Below are 21,185 nucleotides of genomic sequence, written 5' to 3'. Positions count from 1 at the left end.
GCGGGCGGCGGCGTGCGTCGATAGCGGGCGGCGGCGGCGGCGGCGGCAGTGCGCGGCGCGGGTCGCTCGGGCCCGCCACGTGCCGCCGCCGAAATAGAATTTACGAGCGTCGAGTGTCGACCGATCACACGCCAGTCGCGCGCCTCCCTCCGCCGCCCGAGGGCGCACCCTGCTCTCACTCTCCTCGCATACTCGCATCTGATTCATCACAATACTCCGGAAAGTGTCGCTCTTACGTTCCGGTGGACATTCGGGGCGCCAGCGTCGCTATGTAAACAAATCACTGCAACACACCACTAATAAACCGGTACTATTTTGTGGAAGCTTTTATACCGACCTGAAGACAGTGATGTGCAGAATTGTAGTTTCTTTGAATTTTTAACACCTAATAATAATATGTAGATAGTATTATAGCTGATAGCGGATACGTCAAGATGGAAGGCGCCAAAAGCTGAGCCTTCGTCGTTTGTAAAGTAAGTCGTGCTGGTTCCCAGAATCAAGAATATTTTGTATCTTTTCTAATATTTAATTCAAAAGACCACTTTGTAGAGCTGCTGCCGTTTGGTGACGATTGAAAAAATAGTTACATCGTTATTTTTTCTTCTCAAAACCAGACAGGCAAGCGAACGACTCAGTAGACAGTAACGGGTAATTGTCGCCCATGCTTTAGCTACCAAGTCGTTATGTTCGTAAATATAAAGTGTGCAAAAACCTCTGGGTTATTATTAAATATCTAATAAATTAATCTGGAGTATTAAAACCTTTGGATATATTAGTTTTTTACAGTAAATCTGAAACTGACTGTAACAAATATCAAAGAGTTATATTTTAATGAAACGTTTAGCGTGCCCCAGGACAGTGTCAAGATGCATTTGGTGGCCTAATTTCGAAAATACGACAAATCGTGAATAGCACTGTGCGCTGTACGCTGTGCATGCTGTTGCAACAGCTGAGCAGTTCGCAATCCACACTTGACGTAAGCAGCTTCAGACATCGTCTACTTTGTACAAGAATATTAGCAAATCTATTAGAATAATCTGAATTATGCCGAACTCGGCGCATGAAGTCAAATTATTATAATGTAAACGTAGGTATTCATGGGGTTACATTATAATAACTACTATTATACAAATGAACAATGCGAGGGCTGTTCACATCGCCGACCTGGATTAAAGAAATCTGTGATTAATACCATATGTTTCCATTAATTTTATTATTATGAAGACATAATTCGTTATAATTCGGTAGAAATTACTACACGGGACTAGTTTATGCGATTTAAAACTTTTCAAAATTATTTAATAATTAAATTCAGGGTTACCTGATTCCCAGAACGCATTTATTCGTCGAGAAAATATAATACATTGAACGTCAGACTTAACTTGAAAGTATTCAAATTTAGCATTTAAAATTTACGAGCAACGCGTAAAGGATCGTACCCGAAAACATTTTACGATGCAATATAATAATAAATAGGGAGCTTTGAACCGGAGTCGGTCTTTCAGAGCGGAGAAGCGGAGAGCGCGGTCTGTGCGAGCGCAGGCTCGGCGGCCACAGGCTGGAGGCGCTGCGCCGACAGTCGCGGCAGATAGCCGCGCGCCGCGTCCGTCGCGTGCAGGTGAGGAGTTCTCTCGAGGCCTTCCTCCCGCCCTCTCCCTCCCGGCTGACGCGGCTCTCTGTTACAGTTCACGGAGCGGACGCGGGATGGCGCACACGGCGCCGACGGAGCCGGTGAGTCTTCCTCGTGGAGCTCAGCGCGTCGTAGTCACGCTAACGCAGCGGCTCGCAGCCCTGGCTAAATATATCGTGGGCGGGCGTCGAGCGACGCCGGTTCGACATCGCACGCGGCGGCTGCGCTCGCGCGGGGCGCGGCCGCCGTGACTCGTTGTGTTGTCTGTGCAGAAAGCGGCGCTTCCGAGATGTCCGGCGGCAGTGGCGGCGGCGGCTCCAGTGCTGACGGGCGGCGTCCCTCCACCTGCCGCGTGGACATGGGCGCGCTACTGGCGTCCGAGCCGCGCCCGCTCGACAGCAAGGTTAAGGTACGTCCGCTCCCTTAAACCGCCTTTCAGTCGTGAACATATACTTCGCTTATCATCAGTACCATTACAGGTTGTAACGTGGGAAGCTCTCGTAAGCTTGCTAAGATTAGTGCAGCTACAATGCTGTGGCGATTCATAATAAACTCCATTTACGTGACGTAGCAAATCGCGCGCTCTTCATGTACAAGTGTGCAATGATAAAGTTTAAAAATACACCACGGCACGTACCGAAAGGCAATGTTAGATTCAACGTGATTCTCTGAATGAGGTTAACGCTTTCCGAACTCCTAATATCAATTTGTAAGGGTTCCGTATCATCGTCCGTCGCTCACGAACATTACAAGCTTTTCTTTCATTTTGCAACGCGCCGTATTTCGAGATTAGTTTCGTATAGAAGTTGGACCCGAGAGATTATCGGGAACTCTTTGTCGCAGGCGTAGGTATTTTGTCTTCGAAAACGAGTTATTGATTTCTCATCGTGTCGCTGTGAGGGACCAGTTGTAGCGAGAGCTCGACACACCTTCGTACAATCAATAAGACGATAACAATATAACTAAAGTGTCTTTATACTCATGGCAGAGTCGAGTACATGTTTAGATTTATTCAACAAATAAGCGTTCTGCTTTACACATGTACCTAATCGTAGTCCCAACGGCATTACTTCTATCTATCCTAATTTTCAGAGTAGTACATAGCTATCTTCCAAATATGAGATTGGAACCAGCGCTAGAACACACCAAGGGAGATCATAACTATTAGCTCACGGATGATTCGAATAATTATAAAATTTCACATTTCATACTAGTGGTGAACTCTATGTGTAGAGTTAGTATAGAGTAATCCGTGCATCCGTAGGTGCAGCGCATCTGTAGATTAGTGAGGTGTACCGGGCCGGACGGTCCCGCCGCCAACAATGAGTACCCGAAATGATAAAGCGGCGGAGGCGGCGCTAGGAAGCTACCCGCCGCCCCGACCGACCTCCGCGACCCATTTGCATAATGAGCGCCAGCGACTCAGGCTGGGGCCACATGCGACACCATCGATTCATATGTTGATTCATCAGACGTTCTTATTCGCATCGTACGATGTCTGCAGTTGATAGTTTTTAATAACACAAGATAAGAGCCAATAGATCTATCCGAAGTCATTAGTTTTCGCCAAGGTTAGAGAAGTGATGACCGCGCTGGTGTGGGTCGGGTGCGCCCTACGAGCGGAGCCAGGCTCGCGGCCGCCCACTATTTGTAATCAAGTATTCGGGAAGTTGACGAACATCGCAACTAAAGTGTGTTCACCACGACGAGGGTTTTACGGGATATCTTGAAATAGTCTCGGTGATGGAAACGCCACACGATTAGGAATCCGATTAGAGGAGTTACCGTATTTGAATATTTATAGGTATGCAGTCATTACATTTGAGTTAGCTATTGATTTTTGTGACCGTGTAAGTACAATGTGTAGTAATTTCCATTTACGAGCGGTCCCCGGCTCATTTCACTAACCATAACTATCGAGGAATTCCCCTAGGGGGATCAATTTAATTATTTTTTTAGGCTTTGCGACACGAAAGTCTTGCCAATAAGTGTCGACGCGCGCACGGCGCCGTTTGTGTCTCCTTTAGTTCTCAAACTCTTCGTTTGTTTATGATATCAGCTAAAATAGGCATATTCTGTAATACTACTTCCATATTACTATACTAACAATTTAACTTAACAGCGGCACAGCATCCACGGGATGACGGAAGAAGAAAATGTGGTTCGACCACATCAGGAGATGGCCGTGCTGTCTTTGGAGGAGAAGAAGTACCTGCTGGGCGTGGAGCGAGGAGACGTGGCGGGGACGCGGCGCGTGCTGCAGCGGGCCCGCGACACCGGACACATCAACGTCGACTGTGTGGACCCGCTCGGACGCAGCGCGCTGCTCATGGCCATTGACAACGAGAACCTCGAGATGGTGGAGCTGCTCCTCGAGTTCGGCGTGGAGACCCGCGACGCACTGCTGCACGCCATCTCCGAGGAGTTCGTCGAGGCCGTGGAGGCCCTGCTCGACCACGAGGAGCGGACCAGGAAGCCCGGCGAACCGAACGTGAGTCATGTACCGACACGCAATGTCGACCACAATGCCTTCCAATATTCATAATTATATATTTTGAGGGCACTGTATTGTGTGCGTCTGTCATTGTCAATTTCCGTGAGCAAAGGTAATCACTTACGATTAGACGAGCCTCTAGCTCGTTTACCGTAGACGAAAAAACCGAGAAAGTGTGAGTAAAACTTGCGCTCTGAGGGTCCGGCTCCGACCCTCCTAGTGTGGTGCATGTGCTGTGCGTGTGTCACGAATAGACAACATCCAAATAAATGTATAGGTACATACTAATACAATTTGATTTTTATCACTCGTACAAGATTTAGTTGCGCGGACTCTGTGCGCCCTTACCCGTCCAGCTGGACGAACAGAAGCAAGGCTTTATACTTTACAGAGGAATGTGACGAAATGAAATAAAGACGAAACAATCAACAATAACAGCATATTTGTAACAGCGGAGTACTTACTATTTTTTTTTGTTTAAAACTAGTTGACCCGGCAGACTTCGTAGTGCCTCAATCGATAAATAAAAGACCTAAACTTTAGTATAAACTAAAACTAAAACAAACAAAAGGAATCCTTCCGACAGGGGACATCGAAGGGAAAACAAAATTGTAATTATTTTTTAATTCTTTTTTTTTTACGGCCCACCTGATGGTAAGTGGTCACCGTCACTCATGGACGTCAGCAATGCCAGGGGCAGAGCCAAGCCGCTGCCTACCATAAAGTGCTCTCCGCAAGCCTCGTTTGAAGAAGGACATGTCATAGCGCTCGGAAAACACTGTGGAGGGGAGTTCATTTCAAAGCCGGATGGTACGTGGCAAAAAATATCTGTGGAAACGCACTGTCGATTAACGCAGCGGTTCCAGATAATATGGATGAACTCTGCTCCGATGGCGGGAGGTGCGATGATATTTATCTACCTTTTAAACCTTCTCTGGACTTCCACAAATAATTCAAGACCAAAATTAGGCAAATCGGTCCAGCCGTTCTCGAGTTTTAGCGAGACTAACGAACAGCAATTCATTTTTATATATATAGATAGATATTTAAGAGATAAATTAATTTTAATTACATACAGAAATCGCTGCGATCATGAGCGACTTGGGCAATCTCAATTTGCATGATACATAAAGACAAACTTAACTTTACGGTAAAAAATTGTATCTCCAATAAGTTTTCAACTTAACGGTCAATGTAGATGTAACGGTAGCTCTGAAAGTAATGTTGCAAATAAAAAAAATAGTTCAGGGAAATAGAACATATTTTCAGACATTCCCGTAACTTGTACACAGCGGGAACTACATTTCATTGTTGTATCTATTGATAGTACGATATATGATCATACGGCTGATACCTAACTGTTGAAGTGTCTGGAATATGACCGACGGCTTCATACCCACTACAAAGGCAATCACTGCAATATTATTTTCTTTAACACCCAATTCCTTATTGTAATTTGATAATGAACACGAAAAAAGATGTGAAATGGCGCAAAATCGAAAGAAGTTTTTAAAATAATATTGTATTAAATTGAAGTCTTCGTGGCCTAAGGGATAAGACGTCCGGTGCATTCGTGTTGAGCGATGCACCGGTGTTCGAATCTCAGGCGGGTACCAATTTTTCTAATGAAATACGTACTCAACAAATGTTCACGATTGGCTTCCACGGTGAAGGAATAACATCGTGTAATAAAAATGAAACCCGCAAAATTATAATTTGCGTAATTACTGGTGGTAGGACCTCTTGTGAGTCCGCGCGGGTAGGTACCACCGCCCTGCCTATTTCTGCCGTGAAGCAGTAATGCGTTTCGGTTTGAAAGGTGGGGCAGCCGATGTAACTATACTGAGACCTTAGAACTTATATCTCAAGGTGGGTGGCGCATTTACGTCGTAGATGTCTATGGGCTCCAGTAACCACTTAACACCAGGTGGGCTGTGAGCTCGTCCACCCATATAGCAACAAAAAAAATATAATAATATACATGTTCCAAATTCAAAATAATTAAAAAGTTGAAAAAAAGAAAAGTTTTTATGTAACAGTATTTATGGCCAAACCAGTTATATATCTATATAATGTGTTGACTGAGAAATTGTTTCGAGCAGATAAACAGACAGGCAGGTCAAGAAACTGATCTTATAAGGGTTCCCCTTTTTCCTTTTGAGGAGCGGAGACTTTAAAAACAATAAACACTTTGTAACGTGTCGTGGACAGAGTTGGGAGGCGCTTCCGCCGGAGACGGCCACGTTTACGTCTGACATCACGCCGCTGATCCTGGCGGCGCACCGGGACAGCTACGAGATCATCAAGCTGCTGCTGGACCGCGGCGCGCAGCTGCCCGAGCCGCACGACGTGCGCTGCGGCTGCGACGACTGCGTGCGCTCCCGCCGCGAGGACTCGCTGCGACACTCCCGCTCCAGGATCAACGCGTATCGCGCGCTCGCCTCCCCTTCGCTCATCGCCCTATCCTCCAAGGACCCCATTTTAACCGCTTTCGAGCTGTCGTGGGAGCTGCGCCGGTTGTCCGCATTGGAACATGAGTTCAAAACCGAATACCAGGAGCTGCGCGTTCAGTGTCAAGAGTTCGCGACTGCACTGTTGGATCACACGCGGACGTCTAATGAACTTCAGATCCTGCTGAATCACGAGAAGGGTGCTTCACCTCAGGCACCGCTCACTGAACCAGGCGCTCCCGAGCGGATGCGCTTGTCGCGGCTCAAGCTTGCCATCAAGTTGCGACAAAAGAAGGTAATTTGCAATTTGCGATAATACTGCATTGTAATTAATAATAAAATAATTCTGATTTGTCTCAGCTTACGAAAACATTTATCTGAAATTATAATATATAGCTCCTTACTTTTTTAACCTTAATAGAGAAAATTCTGATATTATTTTAAATACAATAATATCGCACATACGGTGCGATAACGTCACTTATGCAAATTATGTAATTTTTCAAGAGAAACATTAGAAAATTCAACATCTTATTATATAATTCTTATATAGGCTATAGAAATAAAATGAACTATAAACTTCATCAGTAAAAGCAAACATCTCTCTCGTCTCACTAATAACTATTAAAAAATGTAATTTTTCATACACACATTCAGTGTTAACAAAAAATGCATAAGTGAGTTTATAGCACCTTATGTGCGATATGTATAGTTATCGTTTGCGAGTGGTGAACATAGCTCGAGTGTGTTGCGTTTGTCAGTTCGTGGCGCACCCGAACGTGCAGCAGCTGCTGGCGTCGATCTGGTACGAGAGCGTGCCCGGGTTCCGTCGCAAGAACATGCTGCTGCAGGCGGCGGAGATGGTGCGGATCGGCGCCATGTTCCCGCTCTACTCGCTCGCCTACATCGCGGCGCCGCACTCCGCCGTCGGACGCACGCTCAGGAAGCCCTTCATCAAATTCCTCTGCCACTCCGCCAGTTACTTTATGTTTCTATGTGAGTCACACACATCTGCAAATAACACTATTTATTTAACCCGTAATGCGTGGATTGTCAGTTCAGCGTATCCTACAATTATTTCGCAATCATAATCTATACAGCTACATCTATAGGCATATACATTTAAGCAATGATGTGACCACACTAAGAGCTGTAGTGCAAGCAGCTATGAAAAAAATCATTTCAATTTGGTGGGGAACGCATGAACACTCAAAGTCGAACAAATAACCAAAAAACTGTGTTTTCTTGTGCATTCTGGTAACTTAAGTGGATAACGGGCTGTTCCTGAATTCATAAATTTCACCGGCCGACATCATTTTCCTTGTTCAAGTTCTGATTATTTTTTTCCACTAATTTGGTAGTGCTGATCACGAAATTATACCTCATTTTATCGTATCACATCAGGTTTTTAAAAAAGTTAAGACATTGGCTATTTTAAACTTTTTGATTAAAATAAATTATATTTTAGATTTTGGCACTCTTTTCTCGAATCGTGCGACCTCTCGTGAGGAAATATATTAGTTGCAACAACGACACACCCATTCGAAACAGGTTACATGCAAATACACCTCTACAGTTACTTTGTTTATAAACTTTTTACTGAAATTATTGTTTATATAAAAAAAATCTTACGTTTAACTTATATAATTTTTTTATATATTTTTTTTACTTATTTACACTTCGATCAATAATACTACTTATTGATCGAAGTATTTACAAAATTTCCATGCTTCTTGTGTGAGTGGGACAGTAGAGCACGAGACTAGCACTACGTACAAAAACAATGGAATCCTCGTAAAAATCTCAAAGTAGGAACAAAAAACGTTATATGAAAAAAATTTATTAGTCCTGAAAAAATTTTACTACCTCCGCTTCATATCAGACTCGGTATGATAAAACAGTTCGTTAAAGTATTGGATGAAAACAATGCTAGTTTTGATTACCTGTGTGAAAAATTTCCAAGATTATCTGATGCAAAAATTTAAGACGGAGTGTTCGATGGACCGCAAATCAGATCTTTGATGGCTGATGAAAAATTTGATGCCAATGAATGAATGAATAACACTGAATCAGATGCTTGGCTGGCGTTCAAAGATGTTGTCAACAATTTTCTAGGAAATAATAAACATCCCGACTATAAAAATAAGGTTGCAAGCTTAATGGATAAGTAACAAAAATTGGGGTGTAATATGGGCATAAAACTCCACTTTCTAGATTCACATGTGGACTTTTTTCCTGATAATCTTGGTGATTACAGTGAAGAGCAGGGAAAAAGGTTTCATCAGGACATAAAAACTATGGAGACAAGGTACCAAGGTCAATGGAATGTGAATATGATGGCTGATTACTGCTGGTCACTGACACGTGATATTACTGAAGATACTCACAAAAAAACTACACCCAGACGTAATTTTGTCGCGAAACGTAAAAGATGTCACTCTAAATAGTACTGTAGCATGGTTTAGACTCAATGTTTTCTTTGTAAATGTTCCAATATATGTTTTTGTAATATGATTATAGATTTTTTCTTGAAATTTTGAAAAAAATGCTTTCTCCTTCTTTTAAAAAAATCTGATGTGATAGGGCAAATATGTAGGTGTTTTTGTGTTTAAAATAGTATAAATTGGTGATATTTGTGGCTCAAATACAAACAACTTTCAAAAAATTTTCATTTGTCGGCCGGTGTTTTTAGCGATAAAAAATGTATATTAATTTGGGAAGGTATCTGTTATGTTAACTCGTTAATTAATCCCGGGGCAGAAGAACTTCGATTAGCAAACTGATTGTGCAGATAAAGGTTTCAACGCTAGTCAGCCGCTTTACCGAAGTTAGCGGTCAGAGCCAGTAATCACTAATTTTTTTATACAATTAAAGGGAAATAATGCATAATTGTTCAAGTTCTGTTGATCCTGGCGTCGCAGCGCATCGAGACGGCGCCGGGCGGGCTGCTGTGGGACGTCTCCCACGACGAGCCGCTCTCCCGGCGCGGCTCCATGCCCTCCATAGTCGAGTGGCTCATACTCGCCTGGGTCAGCGGTGAGAACTACTTAGCTACTTCTAGATCTCTAGGATCAGCACGCACGTGCGTGCACGTACGCATCCGCACGGATTTGAACCGCTGTCTAGTCCTATAGTACCGCGAGTCATTTAAGCGTTCCTGTCTCAAGGGTGAGGTAGGTTTTATTCGGATGCAATCATTGTTTACCGCCGTGTCTCACGAACACAGTGGCAATCACCTTGGTACATAAAAAAACATGCTTTTTTATTTTTTTTTATTGCCTTTGTAGGCAGACGAGCATACGGCCCACCTGATGGTGAGTGGTTACCGTCGCCCATAGATTTCAGCAATGCCAAGGGCAGAGCCAATCCGTTGCCCACCGCTGCACTACTGGGCTTTCAAGCCTTTGTAAAACAGGACACTGAGCAAAATATTTTCATCGTGCAGGCTTAATCTGGAGCGAAGTGAAGCAGCTGTGGGACATGGGGCTGAGAGAGTACGTACATGACATGTGGAACGTCATCGACTTCGTCACCAACTCGCTGTACGTGGCCACCGTGGCGCTCAGGATCGTCTCGCACTACCAGGTACGCGTGTCGGCAGCACCGGCAGGTACACTCACATACCTGCGATATAAGCAGAACATCGCAAACAGACATGTCTACGTGAATGAATGTTACCCTTGTAGTCTTCAGGTCGGTAAACACCAATGCCAGGGTGGACTGTTAACCCGCACAGGTGGTTACTAATATTTTACCAATTCACTGGTTAGTATTGGTAATCAGTTTTGTATTAATATTATTTTTTAAATAAATAAAACTGTTTGTCCAGAAGAATGACATGGCCAAGATTTGCCCTCAACTTCTGGGGTAAAGATTGAATGGCAGCGGTAGCAATAATGAATTGAAAATGTTAACTAATTACAAGTCAGACAGGATCCCCCAATCTTTGAGAAAAGAAAACTACTCCGCAACACTTTGTATCGCGGTTTTGCGAGCTTATTGCGAAAACAACGAATAATAAAAATGGATTTAATTCATGATGTAAAATTTTCCTAAGGCTTGTTCTGAACGGTAGGTTCGTCGCGAGATGGCGATGGGCCTGCAGTGGAACCAACCTCGCGAGAAGTGGGACGCTTGGGACCCGATGCTGCTCTCCGAAGGGCTGTTCTCGGCCGCCAACATCTTCAGCAGTCTCAAGTTGGTGTACATCTTCAGCGTGAACCCTCACCTCGGTCCGTTGCAGGTGTCGCTGAGTCGGATGGTGTTGGACATCCTCAAGTTTTTTGTCTTGGACATACTCGTCATATTTGCGTTCTCATGCGGTCAGTTTAATATTTACTCTCAGGGAAATTCATAGTTTAGCTGTAGCGTCAAGTATAAGTGTTTGTAGACAAGTGCCTAATACCCGCAGTTTTACTATATTATTTTACTTATTAACTTTACGTTGCTCGTGATTTCCGATGTCGTTGTTGAATCCGGATACGAGAACTCTCTTTTTCAACTAAATAATTATGTGACATCATAATTAATTATATTTTCATTTACTTATTTCACTCGTACGTAACATGTATTTACGAATAGGAATAGTTTCCACGATAAAGGAGTATTATGGTGTAATAAAATCAGATTCGTAAAATTTATAATTTTGGTTATTTTCCGACGATGGATTGCTGTGAACCCACACAGGCACCATCGGCGCCTTGCCTACTTCTAGGGCAAAGCAGCTGGCTTCTGGTCCTTAGAAGGTAGACGTTATTCCTAGGAAATATCGACCTCACGTCTCTGGAGTGGCGGAGGCCTTCATGCTGCGATATATCCATCACTACATAGAACCCCGAATAAAGAACTCCCCTTTTATTGATCCCGAAAGGTATCTCTCATACATAATATGTATAAAAGTAAGCATTTGTTGAGTTTCTATAACGGGCAAGGATTAATAAGACACGTGTTCAGTTAAATGACTAACGTATATTGGGATTACAACCTAACGTGCTATCGACAGCCCAGCAATCCCGAGACTGACGTAGCATCATTGCAATATATTACCGCTAACACATACATATAATTATTAGTTGCTATGGTGACATTTGTGGTCCCTACACATTGTATACACACACACACTCAAATAATATAGCAAGTTAGTTTATTACGAGCATGAACCTCAGTTCTCATGGAGCTGTCAATATTTCCAGGGCTAAACCAGTTGTTGTGGTACTACGCGGACATGGAGAAGAAGCGCTGCACGGTGGGCACCGCGCTCACGCCCAACGGCACCCTGCCCGACCCGGACGCCTGTGTCGTCTGGAGACGGTTTGCTAAGTAAATCAATCTATTACCATTATTATTTCAATATATTCATTAAAATCTTATTAAATATATAATATAAAAAAGGATTAATAATACAATATTAAAATATATTATTGTTACTCTTATCGCATTCACTGCGGTCGGCACAACGTCTGTTTTATTGTATTTAAAGATTTATCAGCCTTGCGCCGACAAGCTCTCATTGAGAATAACTGGCCATTTAAAATCAAAACTACCTAAACTACTGCTATAAAAAATAAGAGGTCAGGGGAGCTAGGAGGGTGCAGTTACATAACGCATGAGAGTATTAATATTATATTTAAATAAAGGGCGGTTAAAAGTAGCAACTAGCTAAAGTCGAACGATTTCTTAAAATGTTTACTGTCCCACCAGTTTTTAAGAAATCGTTAGCTGCTGTTTAGCTATTATAAAATTTTAGGCAGAATTTTGCACTTTGAAAATTGTGGGTAGAATTTTTAAAAAAGCTGTCCTAACTTAAGAAAACGTCAGGTGCATCGTGCGATGGGAGTATACCGGAATGTGGGAAAATGAAACAAAGCCGTTCGACGTAACTTCTCGGGATCCTCCAAAAAGTCCATTGAAAAAATCTCAATAAACGACCACCATTTTACTGAGATTATATTTCATCCCATTTCATTTAATTTAATTTTATCCCAGTTGATTAATGTCTCAAATTCTTCATTTCACTCCATTTCATAATTTTTCATAAAAATACCCATATCATAATTATCATCTCATCTCATTTCAATTCATTTCATGCCATGCCATGTTTCATATTAAATTAATCAGCTTCATTTCATTTCATAATATCATATTTCATAAAAAAATACTATAAAAGTCTAGGCTGTGTGGTGTGAAACCTTTGCCTTTCCATTTGGAAAAATAAAACTACTACTACTGGGACTATACCGGTTGATATCTCGCAGGCCGGTACAAATTTTTCTAATGAAATACGTACTGAGTTTTATGTTTAAGAACGATTTCCATGATAATTGAATAACATTACATAATACGAGTAAAGCTCAAACCCGATGAGTACTATAGGTACAATTGAGACAGACGTTAAGTCTCAAGTTGGCGGTGCACGTTTTGTTTTGTTCCGGTAGCAACTTAACACCAGGTGGGCCGTCAGCTCATTTACCCGTTTATGCAATAAAACACCTATACTTTAATTTTGATTTTTGTATAAATTTTATATCAGAAATAGAAGATATAAGAAATACTACATTACTTTAAAAGTTACAAAAATAAAAGTATTGTTTCGTGAAATAAAAGAGCCAGCAAGATCCCGCGCGGTCTCCTCCGGCAGCTCGGCAGCTCGGCAGCTCGGCAGCTCGGCAGCTCGGTAGATTTACATAATGCGCTCGTGGGTCATTATTTAGTTGATGTGCGTCGCCGCCGCTTGGCCCGCTGCCACCCGACTCTATTAGGCTTCATTCTACTTCACCATCTGATTTCTGTTTATGTTAGCATTCTCAAATGAATTATGTTTATTATAATACTAGTGCTTATGTTGATCGTTCCATTCGCAGCTGAGGCGAGCGCGCGACGGTCGCGTCACATCAATTTGACCGAATTATGAGGAGCGGCCGCTTTGTGTTTATGATGGCTACAATTTTTTTCGAATAATTTTTGCAGAACGCAATGTTCTCTTTATTTTAATATAAACCTATTTTGCATTTATATGTTAGATTTATCTAAGCCAACATGATTGTTTACTTGAATTGTCTGACGAACTCGCGGCCCATCGATTTAGCGATGTGACTGTCCTCTATAGACTCCATCACGTGAATTTTGTGACGTGATGTGATGTCATGAAATCTACCCTCACATCTTTCTAAACTGTTGAATTTCGTCAGCTACTTTGAGGAGCTCAAATAAGAAAGATGGATGGAAAAACCGGCCTGTGTGAAATTTAAAGTACTAAATACTTTTGTAGTTTCACTCAGTTCAATCAAATTAGTTTATTATAGACAACCAGTATGTACCTACGAGTATAGTACAATCAGAGCGGAAGTGTCGTATTAACGGTTTAAACTTTTTAAATAAACTTTAATAAAATTAACAGAAATAATTCAGCGATCCGTTTTAAAATATAAGTTATGTATACTTTCAGTTTGTTCGAGACAATGCAGACGCTGTTCTGGGCTGCGTTCGGGCTGGTGGACTTGGATTCGTTCGAGCTCGACGGGATCAAGATCTTCACGCGGTTCTGGGGGATGCTCATGTTCGGCACGTACGCCGTCATCAACGTCATCGTGCTGCTCAACTTGCTCATTGCCATGATGAACCACTCCTATCAGCTGATATCCGTAAGTGCCAGCAACACGATGTAACCGATACATGTTATAATAACTTGCTCGTTGTCGCAGAGACAGCTTTCTTAGATACGGGAATGACTTTAGAATAACATCTTAATAACAGGAAAAAATAAATCGTAACCTACAAAATTACCTACAATTAATGACATATTACATTTATGAATTAAACATTTAACTGCACGACATTCTCCGGTGATGCAGTTATTGTAAGCAAAGATCCTTCATATTTTATTTTTTATTGCATAGATGAGTGGACGAGCCCACCTGGTGTTAAGTGGTTACAGGAGCCCATAGACATCTACAACGTAAATGCCGCCACCCACTTTGAGATATAAGTTCTAAGGTCTCAGTATAGTTACAACGGCTGCCCCGCCCTTCATACCGAAACGCATTACTGCTTCACGGCAGAAATAGGCAGGGTGGTGGTACCTACTCGTACGGACTCACAAGATGTCCTACCACCAGTAATTACGCAAATTATAATTTTGCGGGTTTGATTTTTATTACACGATGTTATTCTTTCACCGTGGAAGGCAATTGTGAACATTTGTTAAGTCCGTATTTCATTAGGAAAATTGGTACCATCCGCCTGCGGAATTCGAACACCGTTGCATCGCTCGATACGAGTGCACCGGACGTCTTATCCTTTAGGCCACGACGACTTTTATGAAATCTCAAAAATATCATCTACGTTGTAGGAGCGTGCAGATGTGGAATGGAAGTTCGCCCGCAGCAAGCTGTGGATCAGCTACTTTGAGGAGGGTGGAACTGCGCCCCCGCCCTTCAACGTGCTGCCCTCGCCCAAGTCCCTGCTGTACGCCTGGCGGTGGCTGCAGCGCCGGCTCTGTGGGCACGCCCGCGCCAAGCGAGAACACATGCGGACTATTAGGGTACATTTGCTTACTGCATATTATATTATTATATATAGGTCTTTACTTATGAAGTTGCCGTTTAATATGAATTCAAATATGCCATGCATCGATACCATTATTTGCCAAGAAGTTGTCCAACCTTTGGAAAGAGTAGAATTCGGGCGGCGTAAGGTCTGGTGACTGGTGAGTAGGTTAAGTGTAGCTCTTGTAGATTGGACAACGTCTGTTGGCTGTATGAAGTCGCGTGGTGTCGTGCAGGAGCAGCGGAGACGAGCGATTACAAGGCTGGCCGGAGATTATTGTGTCCATTTCCTCACAGTACGCGTCCCCAATAATGCTAGTGCCATTTGGTGTTCCGCTGCGACGTGTGAAGCTGTGATAAATTATACCGGCACTAAACCACCAAATTGTGACCATGACTTTGTAGGGATAAGTTTTCCTTTTGGGCATTCCTAGATGCTGAACCAGGGGTTAATTAACACGATGACTGTTTACGATTATCAAAAAGAATCCATTTTTCATCGCAAGTGAAAAGCGGTTTATAGTTGTATAGTCCTTTCGTTTCTGTATCTGCTAAACAATACAAGGCATACCTTAACCAATCTAGTTCACGAGGCACGCACTTATCAGGTTTTTCTCCTTACCAATTTGAAGTAAATGGACCAATGTTGTTTAGATGCTAGCGTAGAATGCTTCTGCTAACTCAACGGTATATTGAGTGTCGTCAGCTTCCCACTATCGCCTTTAATTCGTTGTTGTTGATTTTAGTTTTCGGGCGACCGCAAGGGTTTATTCGGGGTTAAAATTCAAATTTAAATTTAAAATTAGAATTTATTGCCAGCCTAACTTATATTACGTATCAATGTAAATTATTAAATGGATTCGGTTTTCGTCATGAATAGGCGGAATAGGCATCATACCATGTGAACAATGTGACACCATTTGTGACATCATTTTGGAAATTTATTGCTTAAAGCTTGACATTTTATTAGACATTGGTTCCCTGGGCCTGTATCTGAGACGAATGGAAGTAGTGGTTGAGAATAGAAGAAGCCTGTAAAAAACTTAGTCGCGTTAGCAACTAAGTTTTGTTTAAAGGGCGCTTCTCTAGCAGAAAATATTAATAATGGTGTTTTCTATCAGTTTTACGGTCAGAGACAACAGATCTCTGCCAAGTAGGTATCTGTTATTTGCTGCACTTGATCCATGAACCATTTTTTATTCCGTTTTCATTTTTTGCAGAGAAAGGTGAAGCAAGCCAATGAGAGAGACTTTCGATATCAGGTACGCACGTCTGTTTTATAAAACAAAAAGAATTTGAAGTATGATGTTGATGCCGCGGGTGACTCGACTCGTCCAACGACGGTCTTCCCACGCGGTGACGTGTACTTAATTGATAACGAAAAAAAGATTCGACATATTTTTTTGTTCTGTTTCTCTTGTGAACTTTCTCGTTCAATAATCGCACTGTAGGAATTATTATGAAATGTGTGAACAGTTGTAAAGATGAGATGCGGTTACGTAGGCTATAATGCGGAACCTGGTGCGTCGCTACGTGACGGTCCAGCAGCGGCGCGCGGAGAGCGGCGGCGTCACCGAGGACGACGTCAACGAGATCAAGCAGGACGTCTCCGCCTTCCGCTGCGAGCTCGTCGAGATCCTGCGCAACTCCGGGATGAACACCTCCACAGCCAACGCGGGAGCTCCCGGTACAACACGTTCGACTGTCCTTGACGGATCCCTAGATAGTTTTCAATAATTGTTTCCTCTTCCGGAATTGAGTTTCGATGGAATTGAACGATTTGTTTACAAATTATGATTTTTGCATTTTTAGAAGTAATGATGTTACGCGCAGGCGGCGGAGGCGGCAAAAAGAATCGTCAGAAGGAGCGACGCCTCATGAAGGGATTCAACATAGCCCCGGGCGGGTCCCTGGCCCCCGTGGACGAGTTCATGTCGCCCGTGTCCTGGCTGCAGCACGACCACGGCGTGCCGCACTACTCGCTGTCCACGCTGCTCGGGCCGCGCCTGCGAGCCTCCCAGTCCAGCCTCAGCGACGGACCCGGTGCGGACGCGCTCTTCCTTCTCTTCGACATCTAAATTCAAGACTATTGATTGCTTTACTACCACTTGCTTTGTCCTATATAAAATTGGAACAAACCGAAACAATAATTTGCACCCGTAGGCGCCGGGATGAGCGCGTCGCGTCGCAAGCCGCAGCACAAGCGTCGCTGGGGCACAATCATCGACGCCGCTCGGGCGGCCCGTGTGTCTCGACTCATCGGCCGGTCGCGCTCTGAGGACTCTGTCTGCGATCACGCACGGCAGTCGCCAAGGTAAGCGTTTCTCCATTTGGATGCACGATTTAAGAAAGATGAACACAGGCATGTAATTTCCGTCGAAACCTTTTCGACAGCGGTAGCGAGCCTTCGGAGTCGGGCAGCGACTCGCAGCGCAGTCCGGAGCGGACGGGATCTCGGAGTGGACCCTTGCATCCGTTGACGGCACTGGCGGCCCTCAAGCGGAAGCGAAAGAAATTCTCAGATTCCCGGCGGCCCGAAGTCACGGTCCGGCCCGTTCCGGCGCCTGAGAGTCTGCAGCGCGCCAGTTCGGTGCCGGCTCGCGTGCCCCCCGCCGCCCCACCCCGCGCCCCTCCGCCGCCCGCCGTGTCGCCCTCCACCACCGCCGAGAGCGTGGCCGTGCGCGGAGGCAGCCGGGAGCCGCTGCTGGCCAGCCTCGATGACGAAGCGCACAAGGTAATGTCGGTTTCGAATGTGGGGCCTTTCGATTCGGCGCCGCGCGAGGACGGCCGGGTCAGTGAAAGGGAACGTCGTCACTCATTGCAGCGGGACGGCTGCGGCCAGTGCGGGTACGAGTCCGGGCCGCAGGGCGGCGGGGAGGCGGGGGGCGGGGCGGGCGAGGCGGAGGGCGCGTGCGGGCGGTGCGCGGCGCTGGCGCGGCTGGCGGGCGTGACGCCGCTGGCGGGCCACGCGCCGCACCACTCCGCGGGCTGGCTCTAGCGGTCGCTTGTGGCGGAACCCTCGAGCCACCCGTTTGCGCGTTGGTCAATGTCACTACGCCACTTTGCATTTTATGTGCGCGACGAGGTTACTGAAATTTCGAAAACCTTAAAATAAATTGTATAACTAACAATATATACCTATGTCGAACGGAACGATAATTTTAAGTCGTACTGCACAGCGTTTCTGAGAACGATAATTCTAAGTCGTGCTGCGAAACTTGCATCAGCAGGATGAAGTCAGTCTAGCTAAACAAACTGTAAAATAATCACAAAATATAAATATTTGAGTAACCTCGGCACCGGCGGCACTTAGTAACGAATATTCCTGTAAAGCTCCACGAGCAGTTAGCCTGCACTCGCTATAGCCTGTGTAGCTAATTATGACACATGATATAATAAAATTATACTATTGTAGTTAAACTTATACACAAAAATATATTTATCTACGTTAGGTAGTTCTTCCTGTGAAGTTTTAACGAAGACATATTTTATTGAACACCAATTAGTTAAGTAGATACAAATTGAATTTTGAATGTAGGTAGATATTATATACGTGTTATTCATAAGGGCTATAAACTATTACGTTTCATGAAAATAAATAATGTATCGACGTGAGAGCGAGGTGTTGCCTCGAAAATGAAGTAAGTACCTATAGATAGCGTGGCAGCGCCGCGCACTTTTGGACAAATTTACTGTAACACCGAATTAAACGCACTCCCGTACACACAATGTTCCTTCACACGTTAATCGAGCCCTAAATGAAATGTAGAACTATTACTTATTCGAATACATACTTCGTTTTCAAGGTAACATCACGCTAAGTTTACGTTTAAGGGATAAGATAGAAATGTAACTTGATAATGTGTTCCATGAAAGTTTTCCAATAAGTTACTATGTCTGCGCGCACATTTATAGACTTAAGAGCTGAACACAGGGATTTTGATGATGCGCTCTCCGTACAACGCGCATTACCACGATTGTAACAGTCCCATTATAAGGTACTTAGAATAGAGGACAGGAGCGGGCTCTGTGATACTTTAGCTCCCGATGTCATTGACACCAATATTGCGTCCATCAACGACATCTGATATAATGTTCCTCTGTCACCGAACCGATCAGGGTAAGTTCATCAAGATTATATGCTACATATTTAAGTATAGTCGGGTGACAACCATAGACAACGAAATGCATTTGTTCCTGCACTGAACTACTCCAGTACCCACGAGCTTGTCGCCTCCTACACAAGTCCGCACGGCGTAGCCACGTGTAGATGCAATGCTTTAACACTTCACACAATAAGTATACTTAAGCCGCAGGGAATACAATTTTGGACATATTTTCTTACTATAATTATTTGATATAGTGAATTATTTAGGAAATTATGCTAGTGTTCAAAGGCGGAGTCGTGGGTTTTGTAGAGGGCGTTATGATGTATCTAATGATTATGTTATGATTGATCAAAGTCGGGTTTTGGTCAGGTCTTTATAGAGTAAAATTCCTTCACACAGAGTGAGTACGGAAGGTTGATTTTCGAAATCTGAACCGCTGTTGGAACCGGTTCTTGCCAAACAAACATTTGCACCTTTCAGGAGCTTTCAGGAGCTGGTAGCAGTTAGATTGTTCTGTTTCTGCGACTGTCAATTGTTTAATGTTTATTGATGTAATATTTTGTATCATTACGCCCTCCGTGAACTTAGACTCTGTATTTGAACCTTGTCGGAACGAACGCAATTGTACTTGACAGTAACTTATTTGCTGTAGTAAAAAACCTCGATGATAAGTTTGAGGTTAAAAGGTATTGCTGTATTGCTTTAATGTGAAACACAAAAATAACACAAATAGTGATTTTAAGTCACTTCTCAGACGATTGAATACCTACTTAAACTAATTAAAATTTTGAATTGTAACTCCATATTAAATTTAATGGATAACATTAGCTGCATGTTTTGTTAGGAAGTGTAAAGTACCTACGTTTCCACAAGACGGAGTTAATTAGTAGATAGGGTGGCGGGGCGACGGCTCGCTACACATATCGTTCTGTATGTAACACACATGTTTGTCGTTGTTTGTCTTCAGTCGAACAGCTTCCCGAGTGCACTATGCTATATACCTATCTGTACGCGGTAACATGTGTTCGGCATGCGGATCTCTGCGGATATTATTATCTGTAATAGTTATGATTAGGTAGTGAAAATCAAATTCATCTTTTAATAACTAATTTTTCGATTTTTCGAGCGTTATGTTCATTTAAGAACTTCAAAGAGATTTGATATTATTGTTGGCATTTGTAATAGTGTTCATATTAGTGCATGTGACGTATATCTATCCTGTGGCGTCATCGATGACATCACAAAAGATGAAGTCACATGTCGCCATCTGCAATCTCTCTATCGTATTTTAAAACTTTTTCTTAAATGCCGACAACTACGAAAAGTTCCCGCAGTCGGGTTTACGACGCTTGATGCATGTAGTACGAAAAAAACCAGGAATATACATTTCACACATTAGATAAGATTTTGATTGCTTTAAGAAATTATACGAATGCATATATTTGAAGTTGCACCGGATCCGTCCTCGCAAAGGTCACTCAGTCCTGCTGCCGACCACGTCGCTCCGATGGCGGCGCGTTGGTGGTTACTGTCGTGGGGGAGGGGCATAGCCTGTCCTAATTTTATCAGTTGATCCCCAATACAGCTGGAGCATATATCCTTGATCGGAAAAAACCGCCGGCTGTGCTACTACTGTTTACCACCACTGCAGTGTAAAGTACCTAATGTTTCAATTTTAAGCTCTATGGCTAAGACTATCGGTGCATTTGGCGAAGCTGTTCGTTCTTGTAATAGTTGAATAATGAATAGTTGTGCCCGGCGCTGGTCCGGGAGACACGAGGCCTTCATTGTTTAGTTGTACGTCGCGACGGGCTCCGACCCGCTCACGATTATATTTTGTAAAGAGTTGTTATTTATTTATACATTGTATTTGTATATAACGGTGCGAAGTTTAATAAATTAAGCACTACTTATTTGTTTGTTTTATTTCAATGCAATCCCTATTCGCAAAACATCGAT

At 43.4% G+C, this 21,185-nt stretch overlaps 1 protein-coding gene across 6 annotated transcripts; it reads left to right on the top strand.

Annotated features, from left to right (window-relative positions):
• Window positions 1-61: 61 nt before the first annotated feature.
• LOC114241206 (transient receptor potential-gamma protein) lies at window positions 62-21,139 on the top strand. 6 transcript variants are annotated; one of them, XM_089732614.1, is made up of 19 exons: window positions 63-473; window positions 1,506-1,618; window positions 1,686-1,731; window positions 1,903-2,039; window positions 3,753-4,121; window positions 6,336-6,869; window positions 7,336-7,570; window positions 9,473-9,610; window positions 10,020-10,159; window positions 10,650-10,896; window positions 11,767-11,893; window positions 14,019-14,214; window positions 14,922-15,113; window positions 16,338-16,379; window positions 16,621-16,804; window positions 16,930-17,160; window positions 17,281-17,431; window positions 17,512-17,851; window positions 17,942-21,139. In XM_089732614.1, exons 4-19 carry the CDS (start codon window positions 1,920-1,922, stop codon window positions 18,113-18,115), a joined length of 3,420 nt encoding a protein of 1,139 aa, XP_089588740.1. In that variant the 5' UTR covers window positions 63-473; window positions 1,506-1,618; window positions 1,686-1,731; window positions 1,903-1,919; the 3' UTR covers window positions 18,116-21,139. The 6 variants fall into 6 exon arrangements, with proteins under 6 accessions (XP_089588738.1, XP_089588740.1, XP_089588739.1 ...); XM_089732615.1 differs by having other exon boundaries at window positions 66-473; window positions 16,951-17,160; XM_089732612.1 differs by having other exon boundaries at window positions 62-473; window positions 17,512-21,139.
• The last annotated feature ends 46 nt before the right edge of the window (window positions 21,140-21,185 follow it).

The sequence above is a fragment of the Bombyx mandarina genome, chromosome 13 (genome assembly GCF_030267445.1).
Source record: "Bombyx mandarina strain Sakado chromosome 13, ASM3026744v2".
Taxonomy (NCBI): Eukaryota; Metazoa; Arthropoda; class Insecta; order Lepidoptera; family Bombycidae; genus Bombyx; species Bombyx mandarina.
The sequence above is the reverse complement of the archived record's forward strand: the minus strand, read 5'-3'. Positions and strand labels throughout refer to the sequence as shown.

Excerpts from the sequence above, each read along its gene's own strand:
- LOC114241206 (XM_089732612.1), top strand. The coding sequence starts at position 1,920 with ATGTCCGGCGGCAGTGGCGGCGGCGGCTCCAGTGCTGACGGGCGGCGT. Across the intron at positions 10,897-11,766 it reads CATATTTGCGTTCTCATGCG|GGCTAAACCAGTTGTTGTGG; the intron begins GTCAGTTTAATA and ends CAATATTTCCAG. Across the intron at positions 16,805-16,929 it reads AGCCAACGCGGGAGCTCCCG|AAGTAATGATGTTACGCGCA; the intron begins GTACAACACGTT and ends TTGCATTTTTAG.